The sequence below is a fragment of the Lynx rufus genome, unplaced genomic scaffold (genome assembly GCF_022079265.1).
Source record: "Lynx rufus isolate CCGP_SWC_20201006 ecotype Redwood Valley unplaced genomic scaffold, mLynRuf1.p SCAF_9, whole genome shotgun sequence".
NCBI lineage: Eukaryota > Metazoa > Chordata > Mammalia > Carnivora > Felidae > Lynx > Lynx rufus.
This window is the reverse complement of record NW_025814897.1, coordinates 61,757,143-61,777,625: the sequence shown is the minus strand read 5'-3', so window position 1 is coordinate 61,777,625 and position 20,483 is coordinate 61,757,143. Positions and strand designations below refer to the sequence as shown.

The following is a 20,483-nucleotide window of genomic DNA, read 5'->3' as shown; positions in this document are numbered from 1 at the left end:
TGAAATCACGTTGTTGAATCTATTTTTTTCTGGATCATCCTCATCATCTTTAAAGTAAATGAGAGGAGGGATTCCTGGATGGCTCTGTTGATTAAGTGTCCAACTTCGGCTCTGGTCATGATCTCCTGGTTCATGAGTTCAAGCCCTGCACTAGGTTCTTTGCTGAGAGCACGAAGCCAGCTTGAGATTCTCTCTCACCTTCTCTCTCTCTGCCCCTGCCAACTTGTGCACTTTCTTTCCCTCTATTAAAATAAATAAATAAACTTAAGAAATAAAATTAATGAGAGGAAGCATTTTGTTCTCATTCAAAGAAAAAACCTAAAAGAAACAAAAAACTGTATACAATCTAATGACACATAGTCTTCAAATTTCAACATTTCCGGTGTCATTCAGGGCATTAAGGTATAAACATTATGAACAATCCATCATTCTATTTTACAATTCAGTGCTTTTTATGCACACTCACCATTTATGTCTTTATTAATTCCTCAAGTGTTATCAAAACCCTACAATATTATAAATGCTATACTCAAGAATAGAAGCAAAATGACAAATTTGACAGTGTTTATGTTTCTTGGGTTTATAGCCATCATAGCTTAATATCACTGGGAGAAAGAGAGAGAGAGGGAGACGAAAATGATAGAAGTAATAGAGGTACCTCTGGAATGTAGGGTTAGCCAAGAGAGTGAAGCATTGAAATCCAAAGGAAAGCAGCATCTGTAGTATTTTCTTCTTTTCTTTTGTTTTAATTACAAAGTCTGATTCCTCTTTTAAATTTTTTGTTAATTCCAGTTAGGTAACACACAGTGTTATATTAGTTTCAGATGTGCAATATAGTGATTCCATACTTCCATACAACACCTTGTGCTCAACATGACAAGTGGACTTCTTAATCCCCATCACCAATATAACCCATCCCTCCACCCACCTCCCTGCTGGTAACCATCAATGTGTTCTCTCCAGTTAAATGTCCTTTTTTGATTTCTTTCTGTCTCTTATTTTTTCCCTTTGCTTGTTTGTTTTGTTTCTTAAATTCCACATATGCTTGAAATCATGTGGTATTAGTTTTTCCCTGTAGCGAGTCTTAAGGAATGACAGATGAATTGCTGGTAGGTAAGGACATACCATGCCAGGTAGATGGTCTTGGAGCTTAAATAGAGAATCAAGAAATGGCACAGTTTTTCTCAATGTAATGCACAACTTGTAGAGACAAGAAAACTACAAATGTCAAGAATGGTTATGGACACTATACAAAATGGGTGAACTTTATTCTGAAAGCTATCATATGTCACTGGCCAGTTTTCACTCCAAAAATGCGCATGTGTGTGAATGTGTGTATCTATTTGACATACAGCAGGGTATCTTCTCAGTGGACTTAAAACATCATGCTTTTAAATCACTCAAGGTTATTGTGCTAATGAACACATAAAGTGTTCTGTCCAAATTAATGACTTCAGAACTTAAGGCTTGTGGGACGTTCCTGAAAACCTGAGCTCATGGGTCATTTTTAAAAAGAGTATGGAAAAATTCACATGTGTGCAGACGTCCATACTTTGATTTGTGACACTTAAATCAATGTATACGTAAGAATTTATTAGACTGCATGTCACATGGATGTAGATACTCTGGCTTGTTTTATAGACTGGGCTTTATCAATGAATACTGAATTTGATCACTTTGTAAATCTAGAGGCTATCCTGAAGCATCTTTTGAGGCTGTTTTAAATGTCAGTATTTATTATGGAAAGAGCCTAAATGTTCATCAACTAAAGAATGGATAAGGAATTGTGGTTTATGTACACAATGGAATTCTAGTTGGCAGTGAGAAAGAATGAAATATGGCCTTTTGTAGCAACATGGATGGAACTGGAGAGTGTTAAGCTAAGTAAAATAAGTCACACAGAGAAAGACAGATACCATATGTTTTCAGTCTTATGTGGATCTGGAGAAACTTACCAGAAGACCATGGGGGAGGGGAAGGAAAAAAAGTTACAGAGGGAGGGAGCCAAAGCATAAGAGACTCTTAAAAACTGAGAATGAACTGAGGGTTGATGGGAGGTGGGAGGGAGGGGAGGGTGGGTGATAGGCATTGAGGAGGGTACCTGAAGGGATGAGCATTGGGTGTTGCATGGAAACTAACTTGACAGTAAATTACATATGAAAAAAAAAATAAATGTCAGTATTTATGAGATAGGGTTTGCTTGGATTACCAATACGGGTTGTGGTGCTTTAATAACAATTTCTTTGGAATAAAAGAAAAAAAAACATCGCAGGCAATTTTAATGTTCTAGTCAGAGTTCAGCAAACATTTATGCAAATAAACAGTTTGGGTCATCGTCTGCAAAGAAACAATTAAAGAGTATTTTGTAAGTATTTATATAAAAAGCGACAAAGCATATTTCCAAAAACATTTAGATGAAATTATGTATAATTATTTATCATGTATAATTGACAATGACAATAATGATAGTAGTCAGATGTGTAGTTTTCTGTAATGAAAGTCTACTAAGCAGCGGAAAGTGGAAATGTCCATCATAACTGGTCATTGTGAGAATACTACTCAATTTACAAAGCTTCAATAAAATAAAGATCTAAAGAATGATACTACAAGAGAATGAGTGTTAAATGTGTGATAGAGAGCCATTGAGGATACAGATTTTGTGTCCAGAAGTGTCTCAGCGAAAGAAGGGTCACAGAATACTTATTTATACGTAACTCATTGGCACAGGAACATACATTTAAGTACATTTAAGTGTCCTTTCGATCTTTTTCCAAATGAGGACAGCAGAAAGAAATTGACAAAAGTAAATTTAATTACTTAATTTTTACAGAAAACTTTTTATTTTGTAAGGAATGTCAAAAAATACAGATTGTATATATTAATTTCTCTACATCTCCCCGGTGGGGAAAAAGGAATGAAGAGACCAAGGGGATTCTGAAAGTTGCAGAAATGGCTTCAGAGACATTAGATGTGGATGGACAAAAGAGGGCTTCATAATGAGCTGTTGGGTCCCTGGGGCCTTGGGTTAGTGGCTAGGAAATCTCTATTCAGATCTCCTCCCTCTCCATGTACACTGGGGAACGTTATACTTGCCAATTCAAGCTTAATAAAGTTATGCTGTGTCTAGCAAATATAGACCTTCCTGTGAGTTTTGTTGGAGTGTGATCCCACCAACATGAGCTCAGACACATTTACAAAAGAGCGTGCAAGTCTGTTTTGCAGGGACAGAAGAAGAGAGGAAAGTCTATTCCAGAGATGTGCACAGTTTGGCAGATGGCCGAGCAGCAAATGGATAAGAGTTCATGATATTTACAGCGGGCTGTTCTAGAGGGTGCAGAGAGAAGACAGAGACGCTGCCAGCATAAGCAGAAGTGAATGAGATGAGAGTCTCAGGGGGAAAAAGAGTGAATGACAGGTGAGTGATGAGTGATAGTGTTACGAAGACAGACCATGGTTTTCAGGAGTCTTGTAAAAACACAACTGGCCCCCAATAACAAAGAATGAAGTCCCTTTCCCCAAGTTCACCCAATAATGTTTCACTACCAGTTTTTCCAGTGATAACCACTCCATCCCCCCTGCCCTGTACTCACTTAGGTCCTCTCCCACCTGCCTTCCCACCACCTGTACCTGTCAGGTAATGCTGCCACATCAGCTCCTTACTGTTAAATATGCCACACAATGTGAATGGTACTGAAGGATTTCTCTTCTAATTCTGATTAACTCTAGAAAGAAGTGAATGAAAGAATCCATGATCGAGGAATCTCTAGGATTAAGCATTGGGGAGCAAAGCTTTGGAAATCATGTTTTAGTTGACTAACTAACTGGTCTATTCTAAATATGCATCAGCTGATACAGACTTGCTTCTAGAATGGACCTGTTGAGTGGGTTCCTTCACTTGAGGTTTAGCCACATAGACCACAGCTCTTCCTGCATTACTGGCATTTTTAGTGACAATAAATATATGATTAAATGATCATCGGCTTGCTGACAGGAAGCAACAATGTTCGACCAACTAGGAAAGAATGAAACAACTGAATCCTGTTTTCACCAAATAGAAACTCTCTAATGTAGCCTGAGGCTTTCTAATTTAAGATAGGTGATTTTTAAAAAGCAATGATCTTTTCAGATACAAATGTATCTGAACTAGACTAAGAGCCCAGTTTTCAGAAAAGTCAGTCATCATGAATCGAGGTGATTAAATGTTCGTTAGTTGAGCCCTCTCCTCCATCATTTCTGATATCCCAAGTCTGCTCCGTGTCTTCCATTCCTACTTCCATATTGGACTCCTGTTGGGAAACGTGTCTTTTCACCCCTTTATTTTTGACTCTTTTCTCATGCCTGAGCTCATGAAAAATTCAAATGTTCAAGTGATATATATTTCATTAAGAATTAATGAGCTTACATTGGCCAAATCTCATGTTACTGGCAGCTGTGAGCAGTTTAAGCCCAAGAACCTAGCCTCTAGTCCATGAATTACCCATGGACCCATTTTCCCACACTCTGTTGTCAGCAAGATTGAGTCCCCTTGTCTCTATACATTGTTGCCTCTGAGTTTCCATGTTTTCTAGAGATTCCTTCCATCTAGGTATTCAGAAATGGGTATTCCAAAATGTCAGTGATTTTCAGCACACCACTAATTTTCAGGAATTCAATTGTTAGTATGTGGGCAAAATAAAATAGAGTTTTTTGAGGCATGTAAAAATGGCATGAAATTTTCACCCAGACTCACCAAAAGTGCATGGGCTTGGATGATTATTCAAAGCGCTTCCATTACTTTCTTTTGAAAGGACTTCTGGGGAAGGGAAGAAAAAATAAGATAAAAACGGAAGAGGACAAACCATAAGAGCCTCCTGGGTGTAATGAATACTCTGAGGTTTACTGTAAGGGTGGTGGGTGGGGGATGGGTTAAATGGGTGATGGGCATTAAGGAGGGCACTTGTTGGGATGAGCACTGGGTATTATATTTAATGACAAATCACTAAATTCTACTCCTGAAACCCTTCTTACACTACATGTTAACTAACATGGATTAAATTTAAAAAGTGAAATTGTTAATGGAAAAAAAAAAAAAAACAAACAAGGAAAAGAGAGACATCCAGTCTTGCGTAGATACAAATGATATAGATAGATGAATATATTGTGCTCCTGGGTGTCACCAGTTTCTCTGTTCTCTTTCATAGGGAGTTTTTTCACTTAAAAAAAATCAAGAAATAAACAGAAAAAGAGGCTCCTGGGTGTCTCAGTTGAGTGTGCCATTCTTGATTTCAGGTCAGGTCAAGATCTTTGGGTTGGTGAGTTCAAACCTCATGTCAGGCTGTGTGCTGATGGTATGGAGTCTGTTTGGGATACTCTCTCTCTTCCTTCTCTTTGCCCCTCCTGTGATCTCTGTCTCTCTCTATTAAAAAAAACACCTTTAGGGACGCCTGGGTGGCGCAGTCGGTTAAGCGTCCGACTTCAGCCAGGTCACGATCTCATGGTCCGTGAGTTCGAGCCCCGCGTCGGGCTCTGGGCTGACAGCTCAGAGCCTGGAGCCCGTTTCCGATTCTGTGTCTCCCTCTCTCTCTGCCCCTCCCCCGTTCATGCTCTGTCTCTCTCTGTCCCAAAAATAAATAAACGTTGAAAAAATAAAATTAAAAAAAAAACACCTTTAAAATATAAACTTATGGAGATTTATCTACTAATGTACTGGTCAGAGTCAGATTTGTTGATCCAAAGTGTCAGTTCCAGACCTAGACACAATGGAAAATAACAGAATATTATCAGGTTGTTAGAATGTGGAATATGGAGATTCATCAAACTCTGCTTGAAATGTCATTTCCAAGCAAGTTTAACAGGTATAATTATTGTAACCCCAGGTGCAGAGGAACATAACAGAGAGATCAGCAGTTACTCTGTTACCCACATGATCTGGCTGGTTGTGATGCAATTGACTTGCCTTCTATGTAACTTCTCATTGTGCTACACTACTCGTGGATGTCCGTTCTGAAAACACAATGTGTATCGGCGGATCATTTTCCTTCCATAATATAAATAAGAAGGATGATATGACCTTAGAGTTCTGACAAAATCAGAGACCCACTATGATGACTTTATACAAACAAGAGTAGAGGAGAAGGGTGCCACTGACTGAGAAGCTTCTTTCATTTGCTTCTGGAAGCCCAAAGACATTATGTCCACTTCCAACATCACAGTCTTCATGCCTTCTGTGTTGACGCTAATAGGGATCCCAGGCCTAGAGACTGTGCAGTGCTGGATTGGGATTCCATTCTGTGTCATGTATCTCATTGCCATCATTGGAAACTCCATGCTTCTGATCATCATCAGGTCAGAGCGCAGCCTCCATGAGCCCATGTACATTTTCGTAGGCATGCTGGGAGTCACAGATATTGCGCTTGCTACCACCATTATGCCCAAGATGCTTGGAATTTTCTGGTTTCGTGTGCCAGACATTTATTTTGATTCCTGTTTGCTTCAAATGTGGCTCATCCACACATTTCAGTGCATAGAGTCAGGCCTTCTGTTGGCCATGGCTGTGGACCGTTATGTGGCCATCTGTTATCCACTAAGACATGCTGCCATCGTCACGCACCGCCTAGTCACCCAGATAGGGGCAGTGGTAACACTCAGGGCCGCTTTCCTAGTAGCCCCGTGCCTAATCCTGATAAAGTTCCGGTTTCAGTTTTACCATACAACCATCATCTCCCACTCTTACTGTGAGCATATGGCCATTGTGAAACTGGCTGCATCAGATGTGCGGGTCAACAAAATCTATGGCTTGTTTGTGGCATTCACCGTTGCAGTGTTGGACCTCACATTCATCACTTTGTCTTATGCACAGATCTTTTCCACAGTTTTTCGTTTGCCCCAGAAGGAGGCTCGGTTGAAAGCATTCAATACGTGCATCGCTCACATATGCGTCTTCCTCCCGTTCTACCTCTTTGCCTTCTTCTCCTTCTTCACACATAGGTTTGGTGCTCATGTTCCCCCTTATATCCATATCCTCTTTTCTAGCCTCTACTTGCTGGTCCCCCCATTTCTCAATCCACTTGTCTACGGTGCCAAGACCAAGCAGATCCGCGTTCACCTGGTAAAGATGCTCTATTCATAAAATTCACTGTGATTAACTCCTTCAACCTCCGCATTAGTAACAATCTCTCAAAATTAAATATAACATTTAAAAAGCCACATTATCTGCAATGCTTCAGTTTTGTATATTTGTTTTGTGTAATTTGTCTGCATTTTATGGTTTTCACATCATTATACCCCATGACAACTATTATTTGGTCGGTTTGGGGATGCTACCACCTAATAAAAGGAATAAACATAAAGATTAAAATAGTGAAAATATATTGTTTCCTTTCCTCTTTTATTTTTTATTTCCTGGTTGAGTTTCTTCCCTATGGATTCTTCTCCAGAAGGATTCATAAATATGCATCTATCACTGAAATCAAATGCAGCCAACCTCTTTGTTTTAGAATGTGCAGGTACTCAAAGAAAACAAGGTGTTCATGTGGGTTGAACTTTTTGTCACCTAGACAGGTTTTTTTTGAGAAGGTTTATTTTAAGCATATTGCGCTAAGAAACAAACAAAAAGCAAACATGTACATAGAAGCCAAATCTTTAAGGATGTAATGAGATAAAAATATCTAAGGGGCACTTGGGTGGCCTAGTCAGTTAAGCCTTCAACTAAGTCTCAGGTCATCTCTCAATTTATGGGTTTGAGCCACCTGTAGGGCTCTGTGCTACAGCTCAGAGCCTGGAGCCTGCTTGAATTCTGCGTCTCCCTCTCTGTGCTCCTTCCCTGCTTGTGCTCTGTCTTTCTCTGTCTCTCAAAAATAAATAAACCTCATTTTTTTTCAAAAAATACAACGGAATACTACTAAAAGAAATAATTAGAGTACAGAAAGATAATTTGTAAATTAAACAGCCATATGAGAAATAAAAGAAAAAACAATGAAATTCTCAGAAGTTAGATATAAGAAAGTAGAACAGAAGGACAAGTGTTAACTATGGGGGCTGGGATGAAAAACTATATAGGGCCAATCCAAGAACACCAACATATCACTAAACTGGAGTTCTAGAAAGTCAGGGAAGATAAAATTATAGGTGGACTGTAGTAGACTAGGAACATATTAGAAAATTATACAAGACTATTCCATAAGCCAAAGGACACAAATCCAAATTGGGAGAATCCACCATGTACCCAGGGAAAAAAGAACACAATTTCATAGTAAGTTAAGAAAATGAAAAGGCTATGGCTACAGTGGCAGAAAGTATTTGCAAAATACATGTTTGACAAAGCACTTGTATCCAAAATATACAAAGAACTTTTAAATCTCAACAATAAGGAAATAAACAAGTCGCTTAAAAAGTAGGCAAAAATCTGAAAACATATTTCACCCCAAAAAGACATAACAAATAGCATTAAGCATGTTTTAAGATGCTCAATATCATTTGTCATTAAGGAATTGCAAAGTAAAACAATGGGATACCATACACACCTGTCAGAATGGGTAAAACCTGAAATACTGACAAAACCAAATGCTGGTGAGGATATAGAATAATAGGGACTCTCGTTCATTGCTGGTGAAAATACAAAATAGTACAGCCACGCTGACAGAGAGTTTTGCATTTCTCACCGAACGAAACATAGTCTTACCATGTGGTCGGCCTTGCACTCCTAGATATGGTACCAAATGGGTTAAAACTTATGTCTACACAAAGACACGCACATAAATGTTTATAGCAGGTTTATTTTTAATTGCCAAAAATTGGAGGCAACTAAGATGAAGGGAAAAACAGACCGTGGCACCTCTTTAAAATGTAATGTGAGTATTTGATTAAAAAAAAGAGAGAGCTAGGTGTGCCCGAGAGGCTCAGTGGGCTGAGCATCTGACTTCGGCCTAGGTCATGATCTTGCCATTTGTGGGTTCGAGCCCCACGTCGGGCTCAGAGCTACAGCTCGGAGCCTGGAGCCTGCTTCGAATTCCATGTCTCCCTCTTTCTCTCTACCCCTCCCCTGCTCACACTCTGTCTCTCTCTGTCTCAAAAGCAAATAAACATTAAAAAAATTTAAAACTCAAGAGAGCTATCAAGCTATGAAAAGACATGGAAGAGCCTTTAACGCACAGTTTTGAGTGAAAGAAGCCATCCAGAGAAGGTTACATCTGTACATGATTCCAAATATATGACATTCTGGAAAAGGCAAAACTATACAAATTAGAAATAGCATAAAGATGAGTGTAGCCAGGAGTGTAGGAAGAGAGAGGGAGAGTTGAATGGGTGGAGCACAGGGAATTGTAGAGTAGTGAAAGTGATCTGTATGATACTGTGATGGAGGGTATACGACATTATGTACAGGTATCCCCCACTTTTTGAAAGTTCGCGTTATGCCCCTTAGCTCTTCGGAAAGACCTACCTCAGAATCTGTTGTCACCACTTGAAAGAACTCTGAAGAGTATTTTCACTTTTACAAAAAAGGCAAAACAAGCGTTCAGTGTGTGTTTTGCATTGAGCCATTACAGAGGGAGCGAGAGGAGGCCAGCCTTCCTGGGGACCCACACTCAACATCACAGCATCAACCCCCCAGAGTTCTGAACCGTGTCTCTGAGCATCTGTGCTTTATCCAGATTAATTTTGTGCATCTGTTAGCAAGACATGTCTGAAGGTGCCAGAAAACCTTAACAGAGATTATTTTGGGGGACTGGACATGCTAAAACAATTTTTCATATGAATTAATGGTAATTGCTTCTTTGTTTATGCCATTTCAGCTGAGGAGAGGTTCCAGAGAGAGGTTCTACTCTTGGATAGATCTGTACTTATCAGAACCTCAGAACTGTAACAGAGAAGGTGAATCTTGATGTAAACTGTGGGCTTTGGTTAATAGTAATGCATCAATATTGGCTCAATTGTTTAAAAATCAGACAGGCAATCATTAAGTTTTTATATAAAATGGGAGTAGTAAAAAGGACACACTAGTAGCTTCAAAAGGGAAATGAATAAGTTAGTAAACAAACAGCTGATACCTATAGGATTGGAAACCAGGATGGCCTTGCCGATTTCCACAGTAACACAGGATCTAGAAGATAGCATAAAATCCCTGTGAAATGTTGAGGAAAGCTACTGGGATCCTGACGATAACAGTAGACACTTGTATCTCAGTATGTTTACACGTTCCTTGCCCTCCCTCAATCGATAAAGAGCAGAAGAAGAGCCAACCCATATTTTCATGTATAGGGAGAAAAACAATCTCCTACTTTCTGAGCCAGTCCCCAATCACACCACAAAAGACTGTCTAGGGAGAGAGGGTTGGGGGACAGTAGCCTACTGTTAGGGAAAACACTGGAAATACCACAAACCCCGACACAAATGCCAAAAAAGAGAGTCCACCCTGTGATGGAAAGTAGTGACAACAGGTCTGAGTCCTTTTGAGTAAGACATTCCTCAAATAGGGAATTAATAGGAGTAGTTGAAAGTGCATGGAAACAGGAAAGTGCATGGAAATTGCGTGGAAAACACTCTTGAGCAAGTGTTGATTTTGTGGGAGGAAAAACCATGACAGAAATGGCTGTCAGTTAAAACTGACAAAAAACTAGTAACTGCCTTACTCTGAAAGAACCCCCTCACTCTCCTGTATACAACTGTTATCAATATTCCTGAAAAACAGGAAGCATTTTCAGTGAAGAGCTTCTGTTGAAAATAGAAAATAAAAATACAAATAAAATAAAAATGAAAATAAAAATGTTTCTGGTGATAAATGCTCTGTCTCCCCTGCATGAACACCCACACAACACACACAGACACACTCACACACTGGTGTGTCCTAGAGAAACTACATTATATTGCTCCAATCTGAAGTCATTCTCTCTATGAATAATTGGTAGATATGGGAATAAAATAAGAAAACAAAGTACAGAAATAGACAAGAAATAGATCATATGATATAAGAATCATTTAAAGTTGGGGTGTCTGGGTGGCTGAGTTGGTTAAGCTGCCGACTCTTGATTTCATCTCAGGTCATGATCTTGCGTTTAGTGGGTTCAAGCCCCACATTAGGCTCCGTGCTGATAGCGCAGAGTCTGCTTGGGATTCTCTCCCTCTCTCCCTCTTTCTCTGGCCCTCCCCCGTTCATGCTTGCTCTCTCTGGTGATAATGCTATATCACAACAAAAAGGAATACAATAAAACAGATCACTCACTGGTGTCCCAAAAGATCACCAGGAAAGTTAGAAGGAAATCTGTAAAATTTGTCTTATGTCTCTTCTACCTCCGTTTCTTTTTCTTCCATCATTTAGACTCTCCTCTTCCTCATCTCAGATGTCCTGATGAAGCCCCACTCACTAAACATCCCCTCCCCATAACTGCACTTCACTCACAGATTAATCTTTTCTTTCTGTCTCCAAAACACCGTAATCCCATTGAAAATAAATTTTCAGCAATTAACTTTAGCTTCATGTTAAATGGCTACACAGTTGGTTTATGGAACTAAAGTAGATCAATAGACTTAAGCATCTCAACATTTTATTACATAATTTGAAAGAATCATATACCAACTTAAGGAAAGTCCTAATGGGGTGACCCTTTGAGTATTACGTCCGCTAAACTTTAACTCAAAAAATGGCATCCAAATGAATATAGAGAACAAACTAATGCTTGCCAAACAGGCTGCAGGTCAGAGGACGGGCAACATGAGGAAGGGAGAGAGGGATAGAAGCTTTCAGTCACGGGAATAAATGGCAAGCATGGGGAATCTGTTCAGTGGGATTGTAATAGAATTGCATGGTGACATACGGGACACTCACGGCAAGTATATAACATACTATAACATATAGACTTGTGGAATCACAGTGTGGTACACTTGAAACTAATGCTACATTGCATATCAACTATACTTCAGTTAAAAAAAAAGAAAAAGAAAGAAATGGATTCCAAATATTTCAATCATATGATATGAAGTACTGGAATATTGAACACCTAATAAAAACTGAAAGTAAAGGTGGTAAAACTATGCTGCACAATGATACTGACTCCAATGCAATCAAGAGGTAAAAAGGCAGACATCTCTTAAGCCCATGTTCCTCTTAAGCAAATACATTCAGCCCCCTTTGATTTGAGAATGGGGACTGGGGGATGATGGAAGCCACTTGTCATCCACCTGCTTTGTATCCATGTTTATACCCTCACTTATAGCTATGTATTCATAGGAAAACGCCCCCTCACACACACATCCCACTCAGATGGGCTATCTCCTCGCTGGCATTTCACCCAACACATCCCTTGCTTTTATGCATTCTGTTGCAACTACAGAAAAGTAGTAACCAGTAGATTACCCTCCCTCCCTTTTATTGAAGGCCTGAGACCCCACTTCCTAATGTGAAACCCTGTTACTTCCTGCTTGGCGGTATTTTGAAGTAATATATTGTCTAATTTTCAAGCAGGGACCCAAATTGGACAGTGAATTTTTCCTTCACAACTTGTCAGGCATATCCATCCATTTAAGAGTCCAACTCAGTTTGAGGCTGCATATTCTTTAGATTTTTAATATTCATCGTATAATTTTAAGAAATATGTTGATTAGCTGAAAAGAATCAATGAAGTCACCTGTAGATGTTTAGTGCCTATCATGGCCCTTATTATCATTCTAGAGGCCCACCAAGGTTGAGAAGGACATACTTACTGTATCGCCCAAAATGTATTTTGGTAAAAACGAATTCCCTCCCTCTTCCTTACGCAGTATAATACTTCAGGGATATGAGAGTGAACACTTTGATGACATGTTTTTGTGTCTAGTTTTATTTTTATAGGGAGTATTGGGTGGTGGCTGCGATCAGAGCTTTCAAATCTATGCTGTCTGACCCTGAATCCAATGGGACCTGGGACAAGAAGCTGAAAGTCTGTGGAATATTTTTGCATCTGTTGGAATAACAACAGTATCCATGTTGACAATCATTGTAAAGGTCTTTTCAACAGGCTATTGTGAAGATTTAATAAGGTGATATTTATAAAGTGCTATGGCACATGTGAAGCACTTATTAATGTGAAGCATTTTTTCCCCAAGATACGACTTAATTCTTCTATGGAAGGAGTCAGAGTGCAGTTTTAAGCTTATTAATACATCTCACTATCTTTTCACAGAGAAGAAAATATTGCAAAACAATCTAATCCGACGTCATTCAACCTAAAGTGGTGCTGCTCCTCAATCCTCAGTCAGTCCTGTGGTCTTTAATCCAGGTACTAGGTCTGGAATATACTGCCATAGATGGCCCCTTTCTCTTACCATCACACCCATCCCCAGGATATGTGGTATGTCCTGACTGGAATCTCAGGACTGGAAGATTCTCATACCTGGATCTCCATCCCTATCTTTTCTATGTACATGTTAGCTGTCATAGGCAACATCTTCTTGATCTTCCTGATTGTAACTGAGCGCCGTCTCCATGAGCCTATGTATGTCTTCCTTTCCATGCTGGCCTCATCAGATGTCCTGCTCTCCACAACCACAGCCTCCAGGATGCTGGCCATCTTCTGGTTCCATTCCATGGATATATCCTTTGGTAGTTGTGTATCTCAGATGTTCTTCATCCATTTCCTCTTTGCGGTAGATTCTGCTATTCTCCTGGCCATGGCATTTGACTGCTATGTGGCCGTCTGTCACCCAATGAGATATACCACAATCTTAACCTCCTCAGCCACTGGGAAAATTGGCATCACAGCTGTGGTCAGGAGCTTTATCATCTGTTTTCCATTCATCTTCCCGGTACACCGACTTATGTATTGTGGGAGAAACATCATTCCCCATTCTTACTGTGAGCACATGGGCATTGCCAGATTGTCATGTGACAATATCAGTGTCAACATCATTTATGGCCTGACTGTGGCCCTACTGTCTACAAGACTAGACATTGTGTTCATCATTATGTCCTATGCGATGATCCTTTGCACAGTTTTTCAGATATCTTCCTTGTCTGCCCAATTCAAGGCCCTCAACACATGTGGTTCTCACATCTGTGTCATACTTATGTTCTAGGCTCCAGCATTCTTTTCCTTTTTTGCCCATCGCTTTTGGGGTAAAACCATCCCTCAGCACATCTACATCCTGGTAGCCAACCTCTATGTGGTAGTGCCCCCTATGCTAAACCCCATCATTTATGGGGTGAAGACCAAACAGACTCAAGACCGAATAATTTTGCTTTGCTCCCCCATCAGCACACATTGTGAAAATGAAGAATAATGCTAAATGCTGGCTATTTCTGAATAACCTTCCCACTTTCTCTCTCTCCCTCTGTCTCTCTCTCTCTCTCCCTCTCTCAGTTACACACACACACACACACACACACATGCACACACACACATACACACACACTGAATGAGCAATGGGAATAAAGAGAATCCATAAATAACTCTCAATAAAGTTAAAAGGATAATAAATGCCAAAGTTTCCAATGTATCTCCCTAAAGCACTTAAAATTGTTGAGAAAAATAAATGAATGATATTCTCAATTCTCCTAGATATCCTATTATCTTGCATTTTAACTTATTCTTAAGCATACACAAGATAACACTAAGAAAAACATATTTTAGGGTTAAACCCAGATGGAATTGTCTTGGGTAGATCTGGGAAGGGAAAATAGTGAGTCATTGAGTGTTTGTAGAGACAGTTGAAATTCTGCTGAAATATAAAACACTCCCACCACAGTCAGTAAATACTTGGGCCAGGAGCTTGAAGCCACAATAAACAATAAACAATAAGCAATAATTATTTCTATCTGTACCTTTTACAGCAATTAAAATGCGAGTCTAAAATGAGATATTTTCTGAATCACTGATAGAAAGTCTACTGTATAGAAAAGGCACATCGTATAGGTTTATTGAATGAACAGATGATACTGAATGAAAACAAATAATAAGTGAAATCAACCCACCTGAGACCACATAGACAAGTTAAAAGTTAACACTTTGTTCCCTACATAGTGAAGACTTTGGGCCCAAATCATTAATGAAGCATCCTGGTGTCAACAGACTTCACCATGGGAGGGACTAACAGATGAAAAATACCATACCCAGGTCCAAAAAAAAGGCAGTGAAAGACTAAATAGGATGTTCACACATAATTGTATTTAAAGAGGCTCTATTCACACCAAATATTATTTTATGGAAACTTGTCTCCAGATTGTACTTTATTTTCTTCATTCAAGATAGTATTCTTACAACCTCTCCTTCAGCAGGCCTTAGCACATGCTCTGAGAATGTGCAATCCGACCTTATATACACTTGAAGATAGACAAACAATGAACTTTCAAGCATTACCTTGAATACTTGCAACCTCTTTGGGGTTAGCCTTTTTTCTTTGTTTTTCTATTATGTATATATGATGTGTGTTTGTATACACTACACACATTAATATATGTACAATGTAATATATATACATTATAAAAACACGCATATATAGACATGCATGTTAATGATATATATATGATATATATATGATATAGGATGTATATATACACATGATGTAATATACATCATATATATATCACATATATAAATCACATATATATATATATATATATATATATATATATATATATATATATAAAACTATCAATGTGGGAAATGAAAGCGTGTTGCCTTGACCCTTGGAATCCTGGATAACTACTTTGGTTTGAAATATATGTTATATTCACTTGAATTTGAGCAAGGAAATCTATTTTAAGAGTTAGAATAAACCCTTTGATATGAGAAAATCCTGGTTTGCCATTCCCACACTAACTGTATAAAATTGTCCTGTTATGTAACTATTGGTTCTTGACCAATAAAATGGAATTATTTTAGTACCTTCTTTACTGGCATGACAATTAAATGAAATATGTCATATGATGTATTTGGAATTTAATAAAAGCAAATTTTATTTTGATGGTGTTGGTAACTTTTATGAACAGAAACATCAAAGAACTGATCTCACCAAACTCAACATAGCCCTGCTAACAATAATTCATAGAAAAATGGTTGGAATGGGTCATCATCATAGATACGGAAGTCACATAAAATGTTGTTAAAAGTTGCAGCAAATAGGATTCTGGTTCAGAATTAGATTCTCCAAGGATTGAAGGGGAGTCAGAGAGGAAATAGAGTACAGAATGATAACAAAATATTTGATTAAATGAGTGGTGTAAGTGAGCCTTCAAGGAGAAAACTTTTTAAGGGGTGCCTGGGTGGCTCAGGTGGTGAAGCATCTGACTTTGGCTCAGGTCATGATCTCATGGTTTGAGGTTTGAGCCCTGTGTCGGGCTCTGTGGTGACAGCTAGGAGCCTGGAGCCTGCTTCAGATTGCATGTCTCTCTCTCACTGCTCCTCCCCACGCAGGCGCTCGAACTCTCTCTCTCTCTCTCTCTCTCTCTCTCCCTCTCTTTCTCTGTGTGTGTGTCTCTCTCTCTCTCTCAAAAATAGATAAACATTAAAAAATAATAAAAAAGAAGGCTTTTTAAGGCTTGATTTTTGGCAGTGAGGGACTAAGAAGATACCAATTTCCCACCCAGAATGTATGAAATATGACAGGAATAAACAATGATTGAGTCGTCAGCCTCAATTGTAGAGAAGCTTTCAGGTTGAGGGCTCAGGGACTGGTATATGCTGAAGGAGTCAGGAGTACACTGTGTGCTGAGCTACTAGAAGCACAATCACTGAGTGGTTGCCCTGGAAATTTTGAAGGGGATGGTCCGTATCCTACCATCCTACCATCTTCTTGACCACAAAGTCCCCCACTGGGTAACAGTGAGTAAGAAAAACAGTATACCATGCACGATAGAAACGGAGAGCCCTGGAGGGGCTTAGAGAAAACTGACCTACTCTTCCAGGTACAATTAAAAAGAAGAAGAAGAAGTAGAAGAAGAAAAAGCACTAAGAGATTGTTACGGTGAGAACCATGTTTCATGAGAGGAAGATGCCGGATCATTTAATATCAGACTCTTAGACCCAGAGAGTCAAAGAATACATTATCTGGGTAGCTGAGCAGTAGCAGATATAGAGATACTATGGAGTCAGAACAAATCTTCCTCCTGATGGTTTCTGCTCTGCCCTAAGTGGTCTCAGACATGGTGAAACGCTGTGACATGAAGCATAGGGTATTAGGAAAATGTATCCAAAAGTGGGAACAGGCTAAAGATGCTAGTTTGCCATGTCAAAAGTGTTGCAGAATAATATGGTGTTATAATTGGGTTTTAGCTAATATAAATTAAAGAAGTATAAGAAGTGGGGAAAGAAGAAGACAAATCCTAGGTTTTGTGTCCTAATTTATTTTTCCTTATTTCTTTATTTCATTATTTTCCTAGTCTTTGTAAAGCCAACAGAGTTCCATTAGAATGGCATAGAAATCTATATTTTCTTATACTGTATTGTGTACTTGAAATTTGTTGAGGGGTAGACCTTGGGTAGTCTCATCACAAAAGAGAAAAAAAATAGGAAAATGGTGCAGGTGTGAAGTAATGGATATGTTGATTGGCTTCATTTTAGTGAGTATTTCATAATGTATACATATATCGGGTCATCAGTTACACAATCCGATATAAGCAATTTCTGATTGTCAATTATACTTCAGTAAACTTGGGGCAAGGGTGGGGGAGAAGACATTAGTGTTTTATTGTAGCTGAAATGATTAGAGACATGAAATGAAAAATGACATCATTTAAAATGGTAAACAAAACTACATGTGTCTGAAATACATGTAGGAAATATTTATTGCATATTATTCATTGTAATGATAATATGGCATCCACAATGATCTACAAATACCCCATAATCCCTATAAATGCTAATATATTTTATCGTTTGCATGCTGATTTTCTTTTTTAATTTTTATTATGGCAAAATATCTTTACCATAAAGTTTGTTATAATAATGATTTTTAAGTGTATGATTCAGAGCAATTAATCATATTTGCAATGTTGTGTTACTACTTCAACCAGTTGCAAAAGCTTTCATCACCCAAAACAGAAACCCTATGTCTCTGAAGCAATAATTCCCCACTCCCCTGTTAACCTATAACCCACTTTATATTTCTATGAATTTGTTTACTTGTAGAGGTGGAATCATATAATATTTATGCTTTGTGTCTGGCTTATTTCACTGAACATAAGATTTTCAAAGGTCATCCATGTTGTAGCATGTTTTTATCCTTCATTCCTTTATACTGAAGCATAATGTTCCTTTTACATATATATATATATATATATATATATATATGTATATATGTGTGTGTGTGTGTGTGTATACATCGTTTTGTACATTCATCTATGGATGTGCAGTTTGGCTGCTTCCACCACTTGCCTACTGTAAATAATGTTGCAATGAACATCCATGTACAAGTTTGTCTTTGAATACCTGTTTTTAATTTGGGCGGTACATACTCAGGAGTGGAATTTCTGCATTACATGTAATTCTGTGCCTGAGTTTTTAAGAAACTGCCAAACTGTTTTCCACAGAATGTGCACCATTTTTCATTTCCTCTGGCAATGTATGATGGTTCCAATTTTTCCCTATTTTGTCAAAACTTGTTAGTGTTTTAATTTTTTAACTGTGTTTTACATTTACTTATTTATTTTTGAGGGGCAGAGACAGAGCACAAGCCGGGGTGGGGGGGGGCAGAGAGAGAAGGAGATGCAGAATCCAAAGCAGGCTCCAGGCTCCAAGGCAACAGCACAAAGCCTGACCTGGGGCTGGAACTCACAAACCGCGAGATCATAATCTGAGCGGAACTCGGACGCTCAACCGACTGAGCCACCCAGGCACCCCTAGTTTTTAAATTTTTAAAAAAATTATACACATTTTAGTAGATGTGAAGTGGTGTCTTATTGTGGTTTTGATTTTTATTTCATGTGTAATTGGCATTTGCATATTTTCTTTAGAGGATTAATTATTTAATTCCTTTGCCTATTTTTAAATTCAGTTGTTTATCTTTTTGGATTTGAGTTGTTTGAGTTCTCTGTATATTTTGGGAATTAATCCCTTATTAGATATATAATTTGCAAATTTCGTTTTGTAGGTTATCATTTCACTTTTTGTTAATGTCATTTGATAATGTTGAAATTTTAATTTTGATGAAGTCCATTTATCTATGTTGTTTATTTTTATCCTCAGGCTTTGGTGTGGCTTTTGAGAATCTATTGTTCAATCCAAGTTTATGAAAATGTACCTCTATGTGTTTTCCCAAGAATTTTATGATTTTAAATTTTATATTTGTGCCATTGCTCTATTTTTATGCATTCTGAGTTGTAGTGTTTATGTAAAAGAAAAACATAGAAAGTAGTCAGAAAAATTAAAAAAATTACTTGACCACTTAGATATGAACTTATGTATTATGAAATCAGATACTTGCAGCACTGTGACTCTGACAAAATAGGCATTAGATCCAAAAGCAGGATACAGAATCAAGATATAGATGTACATTTACATAAAGATTTAAAATGAGACCTATAGTTGCTCAAAATACTTGAGGAAACACCAGGCTATCCATTAACACATGTGTTAAAAGTGGTTTCTACATTTGTGAATAACTAAATGAAATCCTTAGTCACCCAAGTCCCCAAAACAAATTCCAGATGGAGTTAAATTTCTCTCCTTTCTCCTTGTTCTTTCTGTCAACTCTATTAAAATCTCTGTCCCATTTTCACTCACCAACTCTATCTCAAGCCTGATCTTGAATTCCACCTCTGGCTCCTAACCTTAACACCCAAGGCTCTGCTACTAGAGAGCCTAATTCTAAATTATAAAACACTAGAATTTTAGTGTTCATGAACTTGTTCCCAGATAAAGAACCTTCGCCTTAAACTCCATCCTCGCCATCATATTCAGCCTGTGAGACCCTAATGGCTTTGCTGTTGCTCTCAGCTTTGACCCCAGGTTCCAGCAGGAGACACTTAACCTCCTACAAAATATAGAGAAGGTTTCACCATCATCCATGGAGAGTAGGGGGAGAAAGAGTGAACTGGTAAGTTAAATAAGGGCATTGGAAAATTCTAAAAACTGGGAGAAACTACCCTCCTTTTCTAAGAGACTTAATTGTTTCTTTTATTTCCTGTGTTGAGTATTTACTGTTCCAAATATAATGGTAAACAATTTACATACATTATCTTATATAAGTATTATTTGTTTACATCAAATACTTGGATCTCAGATAACTTAAGTGGTTCTCCAAGATCACAAGTCATTAAGTGTTAGAACCATGAACTCTCTTTATCACTGTGCTAAATTACTTTTGCTACTTCCATCACTCTTGTACAAACTGCAGAAAGTTACCAGATCCTTCAGTCTTCCATTTCCAGAGGAAGCTGTCATTTCTATGCTTATTATCAGCACCTTCACTGCCACAAATGACCCTGTGCAAATTTCTGTCAATGCCTTTTTTGTTTGGCATGTGGCCCATGTAGAAACACTCTGCCCTGCATCTAAACACATTTCTCTCCCACACAGTGTGCTTTACATGTGTCCTTG

The 20,483-nt window shown here is 38.3% G+C and overlaps 2 protein-coding genes across 2 annotated transcripts; both read left to right on the top strand.

Annotated features, from left to right (window-relative positions):
* Positions 1-6,169: 6,169 nt before the first annotated feature.
* LOC124506296 (olfactory receptor 52A1-like) lies at positions 6,170-7,108 on the top strand. The gene has a single exon (XM_047072330.1). It carries the CDS (start codon positions 6,170-6,172, stop codon positions 7,106-7,108), a length of 939 nt encoding a protein of 312 aa, XP_046928286.1.
* Positions 7,109-13,251: 6,143 nt separating this feature from the next.
* Positions 13,252-14,229, top strand: LOC124505951 (olfactory receptor 52Z1-like). Its single transcript, XM_047071995.1, is given in 1 exon segment — positions 13,252-14,229. A coding segment is annotated over 1 exon segment (972 nt). The 5' UTR covers positions 13,252-13,257.
* The last annotated feature ends 6,254 nt before the right edge of the window (positions 14,230-20,483 follow it).